At 38.1% G+C, this 24,628-nt stretch overlaps 1 protein-coding gene and 1 long non-coding RNA gene across 4 annotated transcripts in view; one reads left to right on the top strand and one right to left on the bottom strand.

Moving 5' to 3' along the window:
* Positions 1 to 499: 499 nt before the first annotated feature.
* LOC113163609 lies at positions 500 to 24,450 on the top strand. Its single transcript, XR_003298917.1, has 3 exons — positions 500 to 634; positions 2,319 to 2,426; positions 24,340 to 24,450. It is a non-coding gene; the product is annotated as an uncharacterized LOC113163609 (long non-coding RNA).
* Positions 19,885 to 24,628, bottom strand: part of LOC113163497 (sodium channel protein type 4 subunit alpha-like) — a 124,144-nt gene continuing 119,400 nt past the window's right edge. For all 3 annotated transcript variants that reach the window (XM_026362194.2, XM_026362193.2, XM_026362192.2), the window contains exons 31-32: positions 24,358 to 24,628; positions 19,885 to 21,650 (exon numbers count right to left, since the gene is read on the bottom strand). In XM_026362194.2, the coding sequence (XP_026217979.1) occupies positions 20,344 to 21,650; positions 24,358 to 24,628 (1,578 nt within the window). In that variant the 3' untranslated portion in view covers positions 19,885 to 20,343. The remainder of the gene's footprint in view (positions 21,651 to 24,357) is intronic.

The following is a 24,628-nucleotide window of genomic DNA, read 5'->3' as shown; positions in this document are numbered from 1 at the left end:
AGAAAAAATTGACTGCTATTAACAGAATCACTGTTATTTGACTACGTCAGACGCCTGAATCAGCTTTAACAACTCTGGTTTTTGTTTGTTTTTGGTAAAAAAAAAAAAAAAAAAAGAGAAAAATAGTGATTAATGGATAGTAATAACTTACATAAGGTAAAGCTAATATGAAAAACAATTCAAATATACTAAGCTGAGAAACACAAAAAAATCTAATAAAAAACTACAATATAAAATGCTACTTTTAAACTAAGACCACCTGAAAAATATGCTCAAAAAAGCTAATGATCCACAGCAGCTGGATGATGTAGTTTTACCTATTGAAGTCCTTTACTGGTCCAGATACATCTGTAGAATCTAACTGCTCCACTCCAACAGGTGGTGGTGCCGCACCTGTGGACAGGTGTAGTTGGACAGGTGTGTCAACTACACCTGTCCACAGGTGTAGTTGACACACCTGTGGACAGGTGTAGTTGGACAGGTGTGCCAACTACACCTGTCCACAGCGTGAGCACGTGGAGAAAGCTGGGCGAAGGGTTCGACCCCTTCTTCATGTTGACTTTAGGTCTGAAAATGATGGAGGTTCGTAGCTAACTGCTCTCACTTTGTGATACCGGCCTGACCTTGTTCAAAAGTAAGTAGTAAAAAGTAAATGAAGTAAAGCAGAAGCTGTAAAGAAGCTATGTCTGTTCAATGGAGTAGAAAATAAATGGAAACAAGAGAAGACATTTAGTAGAAATAAGACCACGACACGGGAGCTAACAGCTTCGGACCAGATGCAAGTTAGCTAGCTCTCGTTAGCATGCTAACCTTAAAACTCGTTGATATATACACCTGTATATATTTAAGGTATAACTTATAACATCAAAACATTGTTATTGGCGTTCAGCCTCGTTGTAGTAATTTAGTACAAGACATGCTGTTTAGCAGGCGTGACCCAGTAGCAAAGTCTGTAAGATGGAAGTTAGTTAAGTAAACGGCTAGGATTAGCAGGCTAGGCTAGGCTAGGCTAGGCTAATGTTACCCCGCATAAAACAACCATCACATTGTCAGCAATATGTTTATAAAGAGGCACAGTCCGTCAGCAGGCCGAAATATACCATTATAAAACGAGATTAACAATGTTCTGCATGTTAAAAGGAGAATATGTTGCTTCAGAAACAGGGTCAGAGCTTTAACTTAGCTGACCGAAGTAAAATAAAAGTAGTTAGGAACAAATACACAGAGAAATGCAACCATTCAAATACTACCATTGCATGCCATGCCATTAACTTTGTATTTTCCGTAGTTCAATTAAATTTTATTTGTATAGCGCTTTTAACAATTGTCATTGTCGCAAAGCAGCTTTACACAACCAAAGAAACAATGGACGTTTACATGAACAGTGAATGTGTTGGAATCAGATTGTCCCTGATGAGCAGCCTGCATCCTTTGATTGAAGTATCCCTGGCAGATCATAAGGCACTAACAGTTCGCTCAGATACTGTGGCGCGAGACCATTTAATGCTTTAAATGTCAAAAGTAGTATTTTAAAATCAATGCAAAATTTCACAGGGAGCCGATGAAGTGTAGATAAGATAGAGGTGATGTGACGTGTACAGGTAGTTGTGTTTCCTCCTCTCTGTCTCCCCCTCTCTCCGTACTTTTCTGCAGGTATCCTCGGCCTCCTGTACATCTCCAGAATCCAGTTGACCTGCCAAATGTTTTTGCTGCTTGTTTTTGTTGCCTCCTGTTTTACTCTCTCCTCTTCCCACTTACCCCAACCGGTCGAGAAAGATGGCCGCTCACCATGAGCCTGGTTCTGCTGGAGGTTTCTTCCTCTAAAGGGAGTTTTTCCTCTCCACTGTTGCCTAATGCTAACTCAAATGGGATTGTTAGGTTTTCATTTGTGTCAATTTTTGTATAATTATACTCTGTAAGGTCTTAAACACTGTAAAGTGCCTTGAGATGACTTCTGTTGTGATTTGGCACCATACAAATAAAATTCAATTGAATTAAATGTCTAGCATTGTTTTGTTTTATATGAACCTGTTGATGGTCGGTACATGTGTAACATTATTAGTCACAGTTTGTGCTTCTCGTGTGAGCAGCAGTAACACTGCACTGTTCAAAGTTAACTCAGGTGATGTTTGAAAAAAAAAAAAATAAAAAAATGCAGGCACCTACTGTTGTTTCCAAAGTGTTCAGGCAACTAAATGCTGCCTTTTTTCTTAGGATTATAAAGCAAAATCCTCTGTCTAGCAGATTTACAGTTTATCATTTAAATAATAATAGCCTAATAATAATCTGATAATTAATAATCTGATTATGTACTGTAGGTGATCTGGGAGGTGGAGAAGTGTCTGACGGAGGAGCAGAGGAACAATACTATATCTGCCATTCCTCAGCTCAGCTACTACTGAGGCAAACTGTGTTCTTCATAAAAGGTAAATGTATAACTAAGTAGAGCTGTTTGAGCTGGTGCTAATTCCACCAAAGGGTACTGTTAAATAAAACTGATTATACTGTCTTTTGATCTACAACAGCCATATTCTACATTTTTCTGTTTTACATTTACACATGAATTTCCTCAGCTTGAAGTTACAAAGTCCACCATAATGTTTGGGATACATAATTTATACATTTGTTGGAAAAGCAGTGTTAGGTAAAAGAGGATAGCAGTATTTTTTTGTATTTGTTATACATCAGTTTCGTTCATCTTTATTAAAGACTAAATGCTGTAAGTCTGCTGGGTATTTTGCAACATTTAGACAAGCCTTTATGTTATTTTGGGTTGGCAGTGGTTTTCGCCTCACGTCTATCCTTGGATGCGGTTTAGGACTCGCACACACTGACCCTGATAGAGATAGGAAAGCCAAGGTTCCCGTTTGTGCAAAGAATAATGGTTCTCACTGAGGTTCTTTGGAGTTTCAGAACTTTAAACATGAGATTTGTAAATCTTCACAGCTAGAATATTTCAGAATCAGAATCAGTTTATTGCCAGGTACAGTAAAGGAAACTTTACAGCACTAGGAATTTGTCTTGATGTCAGGTGCAGACACAGAATCAAAGATATGAATTCAAGGGGGATACAGAGATAAAGAAAACAAAAATGTAACACAATAACAAGGTAAAAACGAATACTGTAGTGACCACTGATGGTGATGTAGCAGTGGTCCCGTAGATTTCCGTCTCTTGTTGGGCACTTAACTGTTTGTATTTAGTGAGTTTGTGGGAAAGATTACCTTTGTTAAAGTCTCCTAGCGAGCATGGGCTTTTCCGTTCCACACACAGTATCTTAGTAGCCAGTGTGCGCTGTGCCTCACACTCATCAGCATGGGATGGGATGTAAACGCCGACGAGGTGAGTAGAAAGGCTGCAGTTAATGATAAAGGCCTCCAGGTCTGGGGAACAGTGCTGTCTTGTAACATGGTTGCACCAGCTGCTGTTGATATGAAAACAGATTCCACCTCCTTTTTTTTGCCAGAAAACTCCATGTGTCTGTCCACTCTGTAGACTTAAAACCACTTCGGTGAAACACTGTGGAGAGTCTGGTAAAAGATCTCACAGCCACGTTTCCGTAAAGGAAAGGGATGAATGACTTAGATTTAGCTAATCCTTGGTTCGGCCATTTTTTTTTTGTTTTTGTTTTTTGGAACAACTCAAGTCAGAGTGCTGTGAATCTCCTCCAAAGGAAGGAAGCTTGGATTGTGTGGGAGGAACGAACAAACGGATGGACAGCTTGACTGACATTTATCGCTCCCTCTGAGCAGGTGTGCTGTTAGCTGCAAGCGGTAATTCGTTTTTCACTCACCCAAGTGCTCATTTGTTTGTGCAACACACATCATAATCCAGCAGGAGGCACTGCAACTCCAGAAAAAGAGGAGCCCTTACAGAGAGAAGAATCCTCACTTTGTGGAGAGTAATATCCAGACTTATTTTCATCCTCTCTTCCTTGTCTCCATTTCTTTTCTTGTATACTTTTTTGTTTTACCGTCTTCTCTGCTACAGACCCAGGTGCGTGTCCTGCCTTCATCTTATTTCTGTCCATGGAGACATTACATGTTTGTTTTAACTGATTTCAGAATTAATCAAAACATTTGTGCTATTTTTTTTCAAAACTAAAAAAAATGTATTCTTAGCCATAAAAGTACAGACTTGCAGTACCCTGTAGACTTTCACAAACAAATTATAGGCTTTATTCAAAACATATTGCTCCGTCACGCTCTGTTCTTTTATATAAATACACATCTGTTAGTGTTACTTGTATGTCACTCAGTCTTGTCTTGGATCATTCTGTTTTTTCACCACTGTCAAATGATTAGCTGTATTCTAAAATAGTTTTGAATTCAAATAGGTTTTATCATGTACAGAACAATTTGCCTCAGGTGTGTTTCATCATATTGATGTACAGATGTTGACAAAGTTATTGGCACCCATCCCTTGAAAGAAAAAGAAAAAAAGGTTACTTAAATAATTTGAAACTGACAGAAGTAATAATAAATACAAATTTTATAAAAAATAACTCATGAAAATCAGACATAGCTTTTTAGTTGTAGTTTTTAAAAAAAAAACAAATTAATAAAATTTGTCTGGACAAAGTGAGCCCCCCCAACTTAATATTTAGTTCCACAACCTTTTGAGGCAATCGAGTGATTTCTGTAACTCTCAATGAGACTTCTGCACCTGTCGACAGGCATTTTGGTCCACTCCTCCTGAGCAAACTGCTTCAGTTGTCTCAGGTTTGAAGGGTCCCTTCTCCAAACTGCATGTTTCAGCTCTTTACACAGATGTTCAATATGATTTACATCAGGACTCGTAGAAGGTCTCTTTAGAGATAGAGAGAGATAAACTTTTATTGTCATTGCAATATCGTACAACAAGATTAAGGTTCTAACCAGTCTGTGTCATATATAAAATAAAAACAGAAAAAATAATTTAAATAAGTATAAAAATTTGCGCTCCGGACCAGCTTAAATAGAGCAGACACTGCCTACATCTACACAAGTAAGCATTCTGTCACAGTTCCGTTCTATAGTCCGTTCTTTACAGCGTTTAATGTAGTTATTGCTATGGGATTAGTCCAGTGATTTGTTCATAGCCCTTTTTTGTGTTTTTAGCTGTGTTCTGGGTCGTTATTCTGTTGGAGAACTATGACCTGTGACAAACGCCAAGCTTTCTGACACTGGGCAGCAAGTTTTCAAATTTCTTGAGACAACTCTCTCCTTAGCTTTCTGTGGTCCATGTCAGTCAGTCTGGATAGTCAGACTGACTGATTACAAGTTTGAAGACACCTGCGATGCTAATTACAGGACACACTTTAGTTTAACATGTCCCTATGGCCAAATTATCCTTTGTAGGTCTACCATCATTTTTTTCCAGGCCAGTTTCATTAGTTTGTTCTTCTGTTGAACCACAATTCAAAAGTCAACTCTGATTTTCATTAGTTAAGTTTTAGTAAATATTTATTTATTATTACATTTGTCAGTTTTAAGTTATTTCAGTGACCTTTGTGGAACACCTCCAAGCTTCATGGTCACAGGTTTAGTTTTTGTCTCACTAGTTAATTTACATAATTTCAGTTTCGTCAAAATGACTTATAAGTCACTAAGATACTAAGATACTATTTTCTGCAAATAAAACTTCATGTTGTGTCACATCTCCACTGAGAGGAGCTAAGAAGTAGAGAAGAAATGTGACTGAGAGCAGTATGGAGCCTGTAACTAAATGGAAACCACCAGGAGGGTTTTGTTCTGATACTTCAAGAGAAGACCAGAGTAATATATCACCTGCAGGAGGCAGCATAACCCCACAGAAAGATCATCCTGTCTGGTTCTTCGACTGAGGAACCTCTGTCCTCTGCCTTTCTATTTGTCCTCCTTCAGCTTCTTTAGCCTTCTTTGTTTCTTTTCCTCTATCTGTTCCTCCCTCTTTTCTCCCCTCATCTGCCTTATTGTCTTGTGCTTCTGTTGCTCTTATCTTTTCCTTTCTTATCTATGCGCTTATTAATGATTCAGATATTTAATTCTAATCGTGAAGTCACAATAATTAAAATGAGGGTGATTAATACTAAACACAATCAAAATTGTAGTGTGCGTCAGAAAATGTGTGTGAATGTTATCTCTTTCTGTGTGTGTGTGTTTGTGTGTTATCAGTGAGCGTCAGCTGGCTCTCTGCTTTGTTTTTAGGCCACTTTTACACAGACTCTCCTTAAATCAGTCTGAAAGCAGCTCTGCTCTCTAAAATAGAAACAATTAGTGCGGGCTTGACATTCAACTCTTTCTCTCCTTCTTTCACTCCTCTCTTTCTTTTTTGTCTTAATTTTTTTTTGTCCTTTTTTTGGAGAAGTAGGCCGTCTGTGTTGCTGTGTCTGCACACATCAGCTTTAACTCCTAATGTTATCATGTGTTGTTATTTGGCCTTAAACAAAACCTCAAAACAACCTTTTTTTGTACCTTACTTTTAACTAATCAATATTTGTCAAACAGAAAAATATCTAATCAATCAACATCAACTTTGTAAATCCAGTGAAGTCATTCAATTTATTGGAGTTATGTGACTTTTCCAAAACTGAAATACTGAATAACTCTCCAAAAAAAAAAAAAGAAGAAAAAGACAGAGAGAGAGGGAGAGAGATAAATTAGCAACTTTGATAGTGAGTTTAAGTCATAAATTAAGCAAAAACAATCAAACTATTTGTCTTGCTTCTTCAATATCAGAAAATACAAGTCATCTTTATTTTTTAGTCATTTGTCATAAAATGTGCGCAGATCTTCATCTAAGTCACAACAATAGAAAAACACAGTCTGCTTAAAATAATACTACACAAACATTATATGTTTTCATTGAGCATAACATGTAAACATTCACAGTGTGGGGTGAAAAAAGTATGTGAACCCCTATCCTAATGAGTCCAAGAGCTATTTGGAGCCAGGAGTGAGCCAATCTTGAGTTCAATCAGTGTGATGATATTGGATGTGTTGCTGAAAGCTGTCCTGCCCTTTAAAAATACACACCAGTTTTGGGTTTACTGGTTTCAAGAAACACTGCCTGATGTGAACCATGCCTTGCAGAAAAGAGCTCTCAGAAGACCTACGATCAAGAATTGTTGACTTGCATGAAGCTGGAAAGGGTTGCAAAAGTATCTCCAAAAGCCTTGATGTTCATGTGTCCACGGTAAGACAGACTGTCTACAAATGGAGAAAGTTCAGCACTGTTGCTACTCTCCCTAGGCGTGGTCATCCTGTAAAGATTATATCAAGAGCACAGCTCAGAATGCTGAATGAGAATCCTAGAGTGTCAGCTAAAGACTTACAGAAGTCTCTGGGACATGCTAACATTTTTGTTGACACATCTACAATAAGGAAAACATCAAACAAGAATGGAGTACATGGGAGGTTGCAAAAGAGCACCTGGATATTCCACAGCACTACTGGAAAAATATTCTGTGGACAGATGAAACCAAAATTGAGTTGTTTGGAAAAAACACACAACGGAGAAAAAAAGGCACAGCACAACAACATCAAAACCTCATCCCCACTGTAAAACATGGCGGAGGGAACATCATGGTTTGGGGCTGCTTTGCTGTCTTAGGGCCTGGACAGATTGTTGTCAATGATGTAAAAATAAATTCCAGAGTTTATCAAGACATTTTGCAGGAAAACGTAAGACCATCTGTCCGCCAACTGAAGCTCCGCAGAGGATGGGTGATGCAACAGGACAATGACCCAAAGCAAGGAAAGTAATTCAACAAAAGAATAGCTTCAACAGAACAAAATACACTTTCTGGAGTGGCCCGGTCAGAGCCCTGACCTCAACCCGATTGAAATGCTGTGGCATGACCTTAAGAGAACCATTCACACCAGACATCCCAAGAATATTGCTACACTGAAACATTTTTGTGAAGAGGAGTGGTCCAAAATGACTCCAGATCGTTGTGCAGGTCTGATCTGCAACTACAGGAAACATTTGGTTGAGGTTATTGCTGCCAAAGAAGGGTCAACCAGTTATTAAGTCCCTGCACTGTGAATGTTTACATGTTATGTTCAATAAAAACATGAAAACATATAATGTTTGTGTACTATTATTTTAATCAGACTGTTTTTCTATTGTTGTGACTTAGATGAAGATCAGAGCACATTTTATGACAAATTAATGCAGAAAACCTTGAAATTCCAAAAGGTTCACAAAGTTTTTCTTGCCACTGTAGTGAATGGGTGACAAAACATGTAAAAGTGACAATTAATTTTATAACTATAGTCAGTGTCAGTTCTGTAACTTTAACCAAGTTTATTTTGTGTCTGAACTAATCTTTCTATTTTTTTAACATTATCAAGATGTAAAAATATAAAAGCTCTTTACAGACATGTTCTCTCCTTTCCGTCAATCTGGTGGCATCTTAACGTTTTGACTTTGATCACCTTGCCCACTTTTCTGCAACCTCGTAGCGTTTGTGTCTGTTTTAATGTGGCACAAGTTTGAATTGCATGTAGTCACATTAACAGTTCCAGGGTTATTATAGCTAAAGCTGAATTCAAACTAAAGCTCAGGATTTATCAAGTGAAGAAGTGAGGTCAGAGGGAAAATATGGGATCTCTAGGATTATATCAAATTAACAGTGGAGCATACAGGCTAAAAAAATGCATCTGACCACTTAATATGATAATTTTTCCCATTTCTAATAGCGTCTGTGGCGTACCAGAACAAAAACTCCAACAAATGTTAAACTAAAATTTACCATCAGAGGGAACTCACTTTGTAACAGAAGAAAAAGATGACGAGATAAGAGGCACCAACATCAGAATGAGGCAGCAAAACATCAGAAGGGGATGACCTGCTCCGATCAATACAGCAAACACACTCATCAGTCTGTCTGTCACTGAGACTGATATGTCACTCACAATATGTGACACGTAACTTGGATCTCTCTCACAGTCATGGGAACAAAGTTGTCGCTTCAACAGATTGATAAAGACAGTAATGTTATGTATCCTATGTCTGCTCCTGCTCAGCGACACATTTGGTTGTGAGTTAGTTGTGAGGGACCTTTGATCATGTCTTTTTAAAGATCCTGCTTCAGCGCTTTTATTGTTGGCAAGTTAGAGAAGGTTTCAAACCTTCACATATAGAAACATTTCGACAAACAAGATTAGACTTCTTTCCCATAGGTCTTAGTCACAAAACCACTGACACTGGTCTGTTTCTGTTCTGTTGTGTGTTTGTCTTGTTTGCACTGCTCCATTTCTAGACCTTAGTTATTAAATTTAATATGTGCGTAAAATGTTTATCTTCATAACTGAAAGAAATTATGGGCAAAGCTATAAGAATGAGCTGCAAATTCTTATAAAATCTACTTTTACAACACTGAGAAAAACAGTTTTGCTGTATTACAAGTGAAAACAGAGACTATGTGTGTTCGGTACCCCTCTAGAGGGCAAGGTCCGGGAACTCACTCGTGTTTCTCCATCTATTGTCACGGGACCTCATCAGCACCTTGCTGCCATGGTGATGGAGAACGCACACACGGTGTAGTCCCACAGGACTCCCAAACACTTATTACAAAAGATGTGGGTGGAGGGGCACAGGATGGGAGAGGATCTAAACAGTCTGTAGAGTAAAGACTTTACACTCAGCATCTCTATCAGAACAGCTGCACAGACCTTCACTGGTGTCTTAGTGAGCTTCATGACTAAGCCAGCGGAGAAACAAATGACGTTACGCATTTGCTTCTTTATGCAGCATCAGCAACTGTCTTGCAAATACTGCACAGATTTATTGTGAGTGTGTGTGTGTTTTCATAATGCAGCATGTTGTCATGCTTTGATCCTAACAAGCAGAGAGAGGCAAAGTCAGACAAAGACGAATCAGACCAAGACGAGGATTGGGACAAAGAAGAAACCAGCATGAAGGAAGCTGTGGTTTCTTCAACAATCAACTAGTTGTTGAAAATGTAAGATACTGCCTGCTGTACAGCCAAATTCCAGATATAAAACAGCCTTTTTACATACATCTGTGATGTATGTAAAAAGTGCCAATATTATATTTACTCTTTCTTACTTAGTTATGTTTTAGTTAAATTCTTTAACATACATTGGAAAGTTCCAGAGCCAAAGTGAGCTTTAAATACGCTGTTGACCCAACAGTCAAACCCGATGAGGCAAATGTTTAAACTTACCAAAGTGGAACCAGTGAATTGACTAAACTAAATGATTAATAAACTGTTTGGATTACCTCTTAAGGAAATACAGGAATCGGGTAAAAAATAGTCAAAGAGGCCTTTCAATACTGATTTGCGTTGATCAGTAGCAGTAAATTATTAATCGATATTTAATTTTACATAATTCCTAATATAACTGAATTACTATGGCTACAGTGCTCTAACACACACACTAATTTATACAAATATAAACAGACACACTCTCCTGAACTGAGCTGACACCTGTCAGATTGTTTTAAAAGCTGTCTGCACCACAGGGAGGGACACACACTCTCACACACGCATGCAAACACACTAGAGGCCAGTCTGCTGTTTAGCCTTCAGTTCTTCTGGGCATGCTCAATACAACACCACTGGGACGTAAAACACCCACTGTCCCACAGGAGGGATATTGTGACATAAACTTGTGTTTGTCACAGGGTAATCAGTATGTCCCACTGGTTTATTGTATGTTATCACAAACACTATGGATCTGCAGTTTAACCATTACTGCTTTTTCATTTTTTTGATTTATGCTGGGGCCCAATCCAAAGCTCACTCTCATTTGCTGTTAGTTACTGTTTATACAAAATGTTTTGTGCCTGCAGTAAAAAAAAATCTTAAACTTAAACTTAAACTCGCCTGCTTTAAATCTGCATGAATGAGTAAATGTTAGGTGATGTTAGGTGATTTTACCTCAGTGGCCACACTCATCATTAAACACCGATTTAAAAAGCATGGATGGATCACTGAATGGTCCCTGTGTCAGGACACGCACGGACCACAAATAGACACAAAACCACTACAAAGTGAGCTGCCAGTATGAATATGTTATTACTGTACGCCAGTGGAGTCTAAAGGTATCAGCACCTATTTTTCTTGGCGTAGTGTCTTGAATGCAGCCTGTGTGTATGTTTCGAATAGTGAAGTTATAGAAAGTGAGTCACAGTGAGGTGGAGGGTGGATGGATACTGTGTGTAACAGCTGGTAGAAATGTGTTTCATTTAATATTTTGTGAGTTTGCACAGTTCTGTGGGAAATGGCCAGGACTGACGAATCCAGATTTTTCACTGAGATTTTATGTCCACACATGTCGGTGACAGTCAGAAATATGAATTTCATAATGTGAACTGTTCTTCAGGGGAGCAGAGTCAGATTTGGCAGGAAGATGGAGATGGAGAAGCTTCATTTAACATATGCTGAGGAACGCTGGCCCCCTTTCTTTATATGTGTGTGTGGCCAGAGACGCAGTTATGTAACCAAGTAAACAAGTCAGCACACACAGTCTCTGTCTTTCTCTCTTTCAGTTCAGTGCCTTGCTCAAGGGCGACAACACAGTTCAGAGAGGGAAGTCATTGTTTCTGTATTTAGACGGATTACATCAGTAGAGCTGAAACAATTACTCATTATTGATTCTAAAGACAAATCATCAAAAAGCTATACTTTTAACTAAAAAGGAGGATTTGGTGCTTATTTTTTGTAAATGAAATAAATATTTTAACTTTAACTTCACCTTTGACAGATATTTTTATCATTGGGATAGACTTAATAGACTAAACAATCAAAAAAAAAAACAAAACATTAACTGCACTTGAAATGCACTTGATTGTTCTTTTAAATTAAATGATTGTAACTAAATTAATTTGAATTTTTAATTAAAAGACGCCAAAACTAGCAAAGAAATCACATAAACTCACAATAAATTATGTGTCTAATGATTTTCCAATTTCATATTGCAAGTAAATTTCATGAAAACACTGAAAGATTTCAACTCTGTCTGACTTCTCTGCTCAGTTGCTCTCAGCTCCAGGCTCATTGGTCTTATGACGACATGAATCCAAAAAAAAAAAAATCAGCATTTCCCTAAAACAGCTGCTCGCTGACTGTTTTCAGCATCAGATAAATCCACATTTGCTGCTCCATTGAGTATTTGTAAATGTGTTGTAACCTTGATAGTTTTTGGACAGTGGAATTTTATGGCACAGAGAAATAATATATATCAACACCTGGACACAAGTGGGATTTGTTGACTCTATGACAAATATAAAGCTGACATCCTTAAAATCAACAGAAGAAGGGGGGATGGAAAATCAGCAGACGAGAACGGGACAGAGAATGATGAAGAGAGTAACACGGCAGACAGGTTTTTTAGCAGCAGCTTCAAGTGTCATAGTCTATGTGCTCTGACACACACACACAATCAGACAGCATTACATCACAAGTTCAGCTGCATGACACAAGCAGGCAGCGTTGGCGAGTCGAGGCGAGCCCGCGTAGAGCATGAGATGTAGGGACGTAGCTGCAGAGAGACGGATTCAGATGAGCATGCAGAGCCATGGAAGTGTGCAAAAGCAATGTGCTGCAGGGCCGAATCCTACCCAGCGTGCTGTAAGAGATACGGTAGTGGGCGCTATTAAGCTGTCCATCTGTCACTGGGTTAGAGAAAACAAACCACAATGCTCTGCTCATCTGCTGACTTAACAACGCACAAGGGGAAAATTAGGAATGATAGGAAATTTCACATAATGAAAATTTTCAGACCCATTCTGCCCTTAAAACAAGTAGATTTACAGTACTGTGGTATTTCTATTGTGCTACTTTGTACAATCCAGAGACAAATATTGTACTTTTTTACTGTATTACATTTGACAGTCACCAGTTACTTTGCAAATGATTGTCAAAACTAAATATAACCAACACATGATGTATTAAGGATTATGCACCAGTTGGTATATAAAGTTGTTAAATTAGTTTTCAGTCTAGCAGAATATATCACTCAGAATTCGTCTCCACTTCCATACCAAGTAATAATGAGAAATGTATATTTTGACATTAATACTTTAGTACTTCTACTTAAACTTTTGGGTATAGACTTTAACTTTTAAGTTTAAGAGTGTTTTTATGCTGGTGATGACTTTTTTTTTATATAAGCAGAAGAACTGGTTACTTCTGTCTGCATTGATAGACACTATTTGCAAAAAAAGTAACATTTAAATGTTAAATGTTTCACATGATTTTAAGTTTTGTTGCCGTTTTCTATTGTTCTTATAGGTAAATAGAAATCCACTTATGCAAAAGTACTCACGGTAAAGATGCAGAAAAAAGCCCATGACAACAGATTCATTATTAAATTTTTTCTCATTTATTACAGGAGGCTTTTGTTTTATATACAGAGACATGTATTTGCAAAATACTAAAAAGTATATCAACTCAAAGTACTAAAAAGTATATATTTATATATATTCATATTTTAATAGTTGTAATTATTATTATTGTCTCTAAAACACCAGGGTGGGATCACTGAGGCACAGCTTTCGCCTCCTTTACACCGAGGTTTCACTGGCAAGAGTTACCGGCAGCGGTTGCGGAACGAGAGTGCCACTGAGGTCAGAGAAAAATTTTCTAACTTGCCGATTGCCCATTGTTGGTAATGTTTTTTTTTTTTTAACTATTAAACGTTCAAGAATTTAAGCAAGTCTGGTCCTACGCTATTGTAAATTTTCTTACAGTTTTTACCGATCTTTAGTAATATCTCTGGTGTTACTAAGTTTTCGCCGTCCAAATGTGTTGTGCATGTACTTGACTTTTTCCAGCACAACTGCTTGTATCAAGAAACCAATAATCTCCAAGTTAGTTATTTTATATTTTCCAACCTGATTCTCATGACGGACTGTCTGCAGCCCTGTATTGTCTTAAAATTCACATTCTTCAAATTTTTGTAGGAATAAATTACGTGCAAGGAGGGGAAGAATTCAACCTGTCCTCCTCTCTGTTTCTAGCAAAGGCAACTTTCTTAAGATATGAGGTTTCTGCAGGACTGATATGAAGCTGAAGATCAGACATAACCAGTTTGACAACCACTGTGAAACCAGTTGCGGTGTAAATGGGGCGATGGTGGTTGAAGCAGTGAGAGGATGCCTGGAAAAACAAATCCATGACGAGGAAAGAATTAAAACCATTGGTATTATCCTCATACTGTAAATAAGATACAGCATCACTCACTGCCTGTTTACATAATTGTTGTATTGCATTTATCACACATTAATAGTAACAATAGTAATAATAATGATCAACAATGAAACCACTTGTTTTCTGTGCATTTCCTCCATTATGGTTTTAGTTTTGAAGTTGATGAAGCAGCTTTTGGTTTTTAAAATGGGGGAAAAGAAGGCAGGAAGGAGCAGAGATTCTGTATTTTAGCATCCCCCTCCGATCTTAATTTGGACTCTTCCAAACCCCTTGGTAGCACCACATGGACTGACCCATAGCTCGGAGCATAAAGTGTACTTTTCCTCCAAAATAAGGGTTTTTCACACCAGAACAGGAAAGGAAGTGCCACAGATTTTATCCTACCATCTTTCCTGCTTAGATTGGAGGCTAATTTGAACAGATGGTTGTCTTTTCTTTTTTTTTTTTTTTTACCTCGTACAGTCAAGTGACATTTAGGGACAGAGAGCTGAGGTTGGTCTTTGTTTTGCTGCTGTGATTTCCTCATTGTGGGTTTGACACAGATTCAGGCAAACAAACTCTGTTCTAGTATAAAAGATTTATACCAGCTACTGTAAATATCTTTATACTGACAGTACATGTTCAATATGTTTTTGTGCTCAGTGCAAACCAGAGTGTGAGGTCCAGATTTACTAAAGTTTCATTATGAGGACAGTTTTGTGCATTTTTAACTCTTCGGTTGCTTTGCAAGTTGTGACATTGTGAGGCATGAATTTTCTGCTGGAGTACAGTTAGCCTATTGAAACAAACAACCCCTGCTGCATGAAATGCTTTTTTTCATTATTGCCCTTTGCATAATTAATTTTGAAACCATAAAGGTTTAATAGTTTTATATTTACATGAATTTTATTGGATTCTACCATTCATTCAGTTCTTGAAATGAATCCACAGCATGCTGGTGAAAAACGAATAATTCATACAAACTTGGGAGTTTTGGCTAAATGGAGGGTCTGTGCTTTGGTATGTCTTCAATAACTTTAACTTAACTTTTAAGCTATTCTATAGAACAAGATACTGTTTTAAATTGAACATAAGAAGCCACCGTTTTAAAATGCTTAATGTGTGAAAACAACCATCTGTATGAGAGAATTATAAAACTGTCAAAATTTTGAAATCAGAAACTATCTCATCAAAGAATGACACACATTAAGAAGTAAACAACATTGCATTGGAAGTCTGACCTGTTTCAATACTCTGTGCTATGAACACACTTTGGCCTGTGCCAATTAAGGTTGATACCCAGCTAGCATATCTACTTACAAAGTACAAGGACATTTTTAAAATCTTGGTGCTTGTCACTTAAAAGCAGATTTACTGTTTTCTCAAGAAGAAAACATGACCTCAGAAATTTCATTTGAAGGCAACATTTATTTTTCTATATGGTATTTAATGATGGTATGTTTTATGTTGCATTTACGAACTACCATATTTTTCTGATTTGGTTGTTTTAGTATAATGCACATTTTTCCTGAAGAGTTTAGTTAATCTGAACCTTTTTGACAGTTTAAACATGTCGTCAGCCAATCAGCTCTCTGTGCTTTTTTTTTTTTTTTTTAATGAGGATCAAAGTCATGAGTCATGGCGGTGACGAAGGGGGACAGTGGGGGAACCGTGAACCTCGTCCAATATAAAGAAGTATAAGAATCAATTAAATCAGTCAACCAACCATATGATCATCTGTCAGTCAAGAATCAACCAGTCCATTAATCAATCAAGCACTTGATCAGTCAACCAATGGGAAAGCATGGCTTGAAGTGTTGGGGTTCATATATAGCAGGCACACTCTGGGTCTATTGCTACTGAAAACAGCCCTTCAGCACAACTGCAACCTGAAATACGCCAAGCAGAGTTCAGCAGTGTCTTAAGTATTTACCTAGTTTATATGGTTATCTATTCTCAATAGAATCTAGTAGAAATAGAGTCCAGACAGTGCCAGTAAAGTTTTTTTGTATTTTGCTTTTTTTTTTTTTTTAAATTAGTCTATTAAAGCGTTTAGTAAAGATCCCTCAGTTGACCACGACAACAGAGACAGAGAGAGAGAGGTTGTTCGAAATATTGAGATTGAAGCAGACTGAACAAATTCTGTACACATACACTTTGACACTTCATCTTAATAAAAACAAGCGGTAACTTTCTTCACAGCAGCTTCACGCCACTGTATTCACCTGCATATCTGTAAATTCACAATGACGCTGTCAGTGCTGCATCAGGGAAAAATAATTTCAGAAGACATTAGATTTCACCTAATGCCCAAGTGTTATTGTGAACTTATAGTATTTCCCCCCACTCATTTAGAGATTAATACAGTGAGAAGAAACTTCTATGAAGTTAAGCGTTACCTAAGAATTCACTTAAAAGGTATTGGCAAACCGTTATTGCTAGACGCGGTTTGTTTATTTGTTGTTGTTTTTTTTGTTGTTTTTTTTTTGTTTCTCTGTGCAAAATAGATAAAGAGCCACCTTGCTTGGCCTCCGCTTCTCCTCCAGGACGCAGCTAAAATGTGTTTAAAAAAAAAACAAACAAAAAAAAAAACCTTTAAATAAAATAAATAAATCAACCAGAAAACACAGTAAACAAGTAAATAAATAAATAAATAAATAAATAAATAAAAATAAAATGGTGTTTTCATCCAAAGAGTTTTGTTTCAAATGCAGACATTCCTGGGGGGGGGGGGGGGATACTTTCTGTAAAATCTTAAGTTGCTCATGTAAATGTATAAATCTGTTTTTACAAATATGGATACATGTAGTTTAGCATTAACATTAAAACATAACTTTGATCAAATTAAACCATTTAATTTTTTATAGTTAAGAAACTAAAGTAGAAATTACAAATATACAAATAGGAATTGACCAATCAGAACTGACCTATTTATTTCTCCACATTTGAAATGAAACCCTCATATCAGGAAGCAGAAAAGCCTTCATCAGCCTTCGTCATTACACCAGTGTCATGGAAAAACCTGATCAGCTGCATCCATCTTCAAATTACTCCAAGTAGTTTGAATATTTTCTTCAAGCTAGTTCAAGCCAGTTCACTAACTTTGCAAACTTTTTGATCGTTATTCTTAGCACAGTTTAATCCACAAATATCCAATACCACTTTTACTATGACTTTACTTATATTTCTAACAAACATAAATGGTTCACATGAGCTTCAAACTGTGAAGGAGCTATTATTTCGAGGAAAATATGAATCTAAATGACCAGTCTGGTGTTATTCTATATTTTTCTCATTGTCAATTAATGCCGTAAAAAGGCCAAGAAGTAAGTTAAGTATTGTGTGTATATCAAACACCTGAAATATCTTATCCCTCTGTGTTACAGAACCCCAACATGCAAAACAATGCCATTAATGTATTGTCATATACTCTTTATTTAAAATGTGCATTAATGTGCTGCTGAAAATAGTTCCCAACAAATGTATAACTACAATGACCAGATGTTTTAGGAAACTATCAAGCCTAAAAAAAAACAAACTCTTAAGTGTAAGCTCTTTTTAAAGTTTAATTGCTGGGACACCAAGCTGATGGTCAGTTGGCAGAGTTTTTTAGGTGGCCAGCACTGTTAGCACTAGGTGAACAACAGTCTGTGGCTTTAAAATAGACTGCATCTGGTGTAGTTATAACTTCTTACCAGACAATCTTGATTAGAAGTAGTCGTCTGTGCAAATGTTTACAGTTAGGCTATCAGCAGTTCTAGGCCATTCATTCCTATTTTTTAACAGTTAATTTCAATTACAATTAGTTATAATAAAATTCTTCATTAAAGATACAAAAATGTTTGTGTATGCAGTCAATTATAGTTCTTAGAAAGAAAGGAAATCTGAATTGGCAGGTCAGGAAGAAGTAATTGGAACTGACTTAGACAATTGCTATTAGTACATCAATATTTCAAGCATTTTTCTATTTTTGTAGTTTTGTAGTTCTCAGAAAAATATAGTGAAACAGCAGTGATCCAATTTTTCACAGCATCAAAACAACAATAATTTATGGTTGTTTTTGTGTATTAACTGTCTTGTCCGTACTTTAAATTAGCTGGTCTGCAATATTCCACTAGTTTCTTTCAACATTATCAAATGTGAAAATCTAAACAAGAGTATTCTGACCAATTAGCTAAGACAAGCGTTTTCCCTGTGAAACAGCTTTGAAAAGATTTGTCCAGGACACTGATTTAAAAAAAAAAAAAGAAAAAAAAAGAATCTTACAAAGACTAACAATGATCTGTAACTGAATTAAATCTTGATGTTGATTGTCACACTCCAGTTTGCGCTAGTTGACACAACAAGAATCTTAATCCCGTTTAGCTTTCTGAATGAGGTTTAGGATCTTGTGTATGCCAAGCCAAACTCACACCAGATGAATAATTAATGACAGCGGGTGATTTGCTGAAAAAGTCTGCAGAGGTTAGTTCGTATAGTAGCATTAAATCTTCTGCGAGAGGAAAAACTTCACACAAAGCATGAATGTATTTCTTTGTTCAGTTGGTAAAATTTGAACAAAATGTAAAGACTGGAGGTTTCTGGCATACTTAAACACCTTTGTTATGATTTAGTATTATTTGCATCTTTGCCCATCTTGTCTCAAAACAGCAGTCTGTTCCTATAATTGCACTAAACAAAATTTTACCTGAACTATTTATCCTGCCATGAATAAATTAATTATCCCGAGACATTAAGGCCACCGGGTTAGTATGATATGAAAATTTGTGAATATGAATACAAGTTCTTTGACACAGCTTAACCATTTATTTGTATTCTCATAAGAGAATAAAAATAAATCCATGTGATAAACTGCTTAATTTTGCACCAGGCAGTTGAGGTTTTTCTGAGTTTCTTTTGATTTAATGCAAGCCTTTCAAAATATTTAAACAAGGAATTGATGCCATGCTTTTAATCAGCTATCAGTAACCGTTCGTCTCATGCAATGTTGTAACACAGCAGAACAACAAGACTTTCAAGTCAGGTTTGTTTGTAAAGCAAATGGAAGGTGGAAATTTTTGTTTAAATCTAGACTTTCAGATAAATCACCCACTGGCGAAAGAACTGACGGACATGAGGAAGTTCATCACCAGGGCAAACCACACACTGGAAGAGTCTAGGACCATGTAGAAAATCTCATTGTGCACGTGTATCAGTTTTTTGGTGTTATCTCAAAGGTTTTCAGAAGGACAAAAAAAAATCCCAGGCCCTTCTTCATTGTGACTTTGCCCGGGTGCAATAAAGTGACAGCACGTGTAAACTCAAAAGTGCAAAACTGCCAACAAAAACACATCAAGTTGCTTTTAATGTTTTTGAGATTTCTTTCCTGACTGCACCTTCTCCTCTCATCTATTGCAACATGGTAGTTCAGCCACTTTTTCATAGATAGTGTCACTCCAAAGTCGAAAGAGAGAGACTGCTTATTTTTTTGCCTTCAACTTGCTCTAAAAAATGTAAAAAATAGTAATAATCGTACTGCTATTAAAAGACTGGTAACATCAACAAAGTTATACTTTTACTACGAAAACCTTTTTTTTTTTAAATCACATCAGCATTTTCCCTCCTCTCTCGAGTCTGTCAGTCTGAATGTCGTCGACCATTAATGTTTTGAAACCAGCCAGGAACACCATCACTCTCACAGCCAGGTGTACTCTGAGAATATTGATCAACTGTGGGAAGGCACAACCCCAACCCCCCAACCCGCCCGACCAATAAATGATGGATACATCAGTGATATAGTTTATGTGACCTCTGACCTCTTGTATCTAAAGTCAAAGATCACTCAGCGTTCCAAACTCTCGTCTCTAGTCGACACAAGACCCAAGAGGTCTAAGGGATCCAGAGGTTGCTTGCCTCTACCTGTCTGTCTTTTACTTCAACAAAGGCAGAGTTGACATGACAGATGGGGTTTTCCTCTCTGTGTTGCAGTTTTTTTGCTTCCCTTTAGGAAACTCCACAAACATTGAGTTGAGTCCAGGAATCTCCACAGGGAACAGGAAATAATGTTAAAGGTAGTAAATATTCCACTTTGTTTCTACCTTCACTCAATTTCCCTTGCAATTCATAGCTTCTCTCTAGTGCCTGCTCAATGTCCTTCAGCTATGGTACATTCAGTAAACAAACAGAGCTAACCCAAATTGAGGAACTCCTCATTTGTACATTTTTTTGCTTTTCGGTTTCCACTACGGTACTGTTTCCTGTTTTCTGTCAGACTCGTCCACAGACTGTGATTGTTCACTTGCTTTGCTGCCTGTAGTGTCAACAACAACAGTTTCTGTATTAACTGTGGGGGGGTGAAAGATCTCTGATGTGGCTCGTGTTACACTGTCGTAGGACGGCGGGGATGAGGTGGAGGAAATTGTCTCAGAGCGCTCAATACCCAACAAACTTGAGCCATAGTTTTCTCGCATCATGGCGGCGATTAGCCCTTCTTTCTCAGGTGCATCCTCGCCAAATATTACGTCACCACCTTCCTCGCCGTCTTCTCTTGCATGCCGAGGTGTGGTGATCTGGCGGTACAAGTAGGAGGCGGCCTTCATCTGCCTTCTTACTAGGTGTCTGCGGTAGCACCTCTGGATCACTGTGGCAGAGACTTCTTCCTGTTTACGCCTCAGAGTTGTTGTGATTGGCTCGTAGGAAATCTTGGATGGATTGGCCTTCATGAACTTCTCCTCCATTTGCTGCTTGAGGGCGTCCATCTCACCTGACTCTCCCAGGACACGCTTAGTGAAGGCAAAGAGAATGTCCAGGCAGTGGATCTTGTCACCACTTACCATGGGCAGGTCCATGGAGATCAGTTTGATCTTGTTAGGCTTGGCAATGCGCAGTGGCTCTGACAAAGAATCAGCAAAGTCGGACAGCTTGGCGTACTCAATGAACTGTGTTGCCTCTGGGTCAAACTTCTCCCAAACCTCATAGAACATCTCAAAGTCATCCTCACTCAGTGGCTCAGTGCTTTCTTCTGTAGCTACGCTGAAGTTCTCCAAGATGATAGCAATGTACATGTTCACCACGATGAGGAAGGAGATGATGATGTATGTGACAAAGAACGTGATGCCCACTGATGGGTTCCCACAGTTGCCCTTGACTGTTGTGCCGGTATGGGGGATGTTGGGGTTGCACTCCTCTGGGGAGTTGTTGAGAATGGGGCTGAGCAGGCTGTCCCACCCAGCAGATGTGGTGATCTGGAACAAGCAGATCATGCTGTTACCAAATGTCTCAAAGTTAAACATGTCGTCAATCCCCGCTTGCCGTTTCACATAGGCGAAGTTGGCCATGCCGAAGATGGCGTATATGAACATGACTAAGAACAGTAGGAGCCCTATGTTGAAAAGAGCAGGAAGGGACATCATGAGGGCAAACAGTAACGTCCGGATGCCCTTGGCACCTCTGATGAGACGCAGAATGCGTCCAATACGGGCCAGTCTGATAACTCTGAAGAGGGTTGGTGACACAAAGTACTTCTCGATGATGTCAGCAAGCACAATACCTAAAAAACAAACAAACAAAAAGGCCAAGATTTAGGTTACAGATAAAAGCAACAACAGACATCTATGGTATAAATATTCTTGTGCAAGTCAGGATTCTTTTAATGACCATCTTGATACATCAGGACACACAGAACTGATACCAGGTCTCAGTTCTATGTATCAAGATGTCCAATACTTGAGTAATTCCAAGCAAATGATCATCTCTAGTTATGTGGTGCGTCATCATCATTACTGGAGGAAACATTGTTATTTAAAGTAGATGGAAAGTGTTCACTGTGAAAAAAATTACACCCACCGCAGCTCTTTTCTTTTTAACACTCAATTGAAGTGACTCCTGCCACATTTGGTGTTCCCACTGTTTGGGTTTGTTTGGAACCACCATGTTTAAACTTATTCTGTCCTCATCAAAATCAGGTGAAACTGTTAGACATGCGGACCTTAGTTTTCTTCAAGTCATCCTCTGATTGACAATAGTTTTTTAAAATTGTTGTAAATTACTAGTCGTGAAGAAAATACTGGTTGATACCGGTTGGTATCTTTGTATTGTGCTAAATGAGCTCTAAGCTCATTGAAGCTGATCATTGAACATTGTTTTTAGCAGTGTTTTTGGGAAACTGCAAGAACCATTTTACTCAACAGTTGGAGTTTAGAGAACTTTGCCATTAAATACTAAGAAACATAAACTTATCTTGTTTATATAAAAACTTGGTTGGTTGGACAAGGTTGAAGTATTTTAACTACTTTTAAGTACCTTGTGTTGAAGATGATGATCCTGTTTTAAATGACATTCAACATTTTTGTAGATAGAAACTCGCTGCCATTCTGCATGTGAAACTTTATGAATCCTGTTTCTGTTTTGCAATATGAGCTGAGAGGTCATGTTTCACATTTACTGTGCTGAGTTTGATTGAAGTTGTCAAAATCCATTCAGGTTTGCTGACCCTTCTACCTAGGATTTCAAATTGAAGAAGATGACAGCATGTTTTAGAGACTAGTTTCTACAAATCTGAAATCTATGAGAAATTGTCACAGTTTCTACTATATTGCTGGTTTTTCCCATAACCTGCACTGGTTATTAATTGACATTTTTTGTCATGATGATGGAGAAACATTTTGCTAGATTTTTCAGTTATAGGACCAAAAATTGATTAGCTGAAGGCTGTTGACCTGGATTTTCTTTTATTTGAGGACAGTCCCGTGAGTCATCTAAAAGCTTTCAGTTTGGACATTTCAGTCTTTACATGGCAGCTCTGCTGTGTTTACAACTTGAGTAATTGGTTCTGGAGGGTTGAGCCTCCAACAGCAAGTCAAACACTGTAATTCATCCATCTTTTCCTTGTTATCCGGGAATGATAAACTCAAAGAGGAGCTGGGCTGTCATCAGCAACCCCCCTACTACCTCCATACACACATGCACATACGCACTTCTTTCATTCGTCTCCCTGTGTTGAGTTGTAGGTGATGAAAGGGATGAGCAGGGGGGAGTCAAGAGGGAATCACCATCATGTCGTACATCAACTCAGCCACCCCATCCTGACATCTCTCTCTCCCCCTCTCACACACACACATATATACCAGCTGATGTAACAGGTCAATCATGTTTGATTTGTCTCTAGGGACCGCCCTCTGGCAGCTCTGATTGCTGCTGTTACCTTCACCTCCCTCAGGCAGCCTTGTCTGAGTGTGCATACACACACACACAGACACACAATTAATTACACACACACAATCTTGTCAAGCTAACAGGAGGAGCAGTGCACACAAAATATGAACGCGGATAGCTAAATTGCCTGCTTAGGTTGCTCTATGCCGCCCCTGTAGAGTATATCGTGTGTTTTAAGTGTGTGTATGTGTGTGATACTGTATATGACCACACAGGACCTTGGTGCAAGGCAAACATCAAGGCCACCCAGATGGTCACTTTGTTGACAGATAACTGTCAGGCAGACATTACATAGCTTCCTGCTGCCATAACTGATAGGTAATGTGTACACACACTTATATGTATGCACACAGGCCGTATACATGGACTGTTATTAGCTTATGGACTATACCTGTATATGAGTGTTGGTGTATTATATCACATATTCTTATCATGGCCAGCAAGTAAATGACGGGTATAGATGAGGTACTTTAGAAACAGAGTTTCTATTAAATGATTTGCCCACCAGAGAGCACCAGTACCATATGTATCTGAGTCATGATTCAAATATTGATATTGTTATCCACCTCAATATCCAATATTAGTCAGGCTCAAGTCCTATTCCCTTTTTTTATATAACAATAATTAATTAACGATCTGTCTTGTCATCAGCTCACATGCAAAAAATGAATAAACTGTAGCCTTTAGCCCTTTTAGCTCCTTGTTTTGGTGCTGCAGAGGCTCAAAATGTATTGTAAATGCCTCAGGCTCTCTTCGTCCCCTGTACATTTGGTGTCGTGAATAATTGTTGTCAACCCTGTCTCCTAATACTTATGTTCTTATGGAAAAACACATGATTGTGTTTCTATAGGAAAGGTAACATACTGAATAGAATATGAATCAACTTTTACATTATTCAGAAAAAGGTGGTTAGGCTGGAAGTGCAAAGGTTATAACTGCATGATGTGACCCACAGGAAGGTACCCAAACAAACCTACCACACACAAAGTATGTTTCAATAAATGTTCAATTTCATATTTTCACAGGATCACAGTAAAACTCACCGACGATGGAGAGAATGACAACGACAAAGTCAAAGATGTTCCAGCCGACGGTGAAGAAGTAGCATCGGAGCGCCATGATCTTGATGAGGCACTCGGCGGTGAAGACAATGATGAAGGCCAGGTTGATGTTGTTCAGGATGTACTCCATCTGAGGCGGCTGCTCGTCCGTCTCCACCATCATGGTGATCATGTTGAAGAGGATCAGCACCATGATGATTATATCAAACGCCTGTTTCCCAACCAGGTCGAAGAAGAACCCTTGTATTGAGTT

This window comes from Anabas testudineus, chromosome 2 (genome assembly GCF_900324465.2).
Source record: "Anabas testudineus chromosome 2, fAnaTes1.2, whole genome shotgun sequence".
In the NCBI taxonomy this organism is placed as follows: domain Eukaryota; kingdom Metazoa; phylum Chordata; class Actinopteri; order Anabantiformes; family Anabantidae; genus Anabas; species Anabas testudineus.
This window is presented reverse-complemented; position numbering and strand designations above follow the sequence as displayed.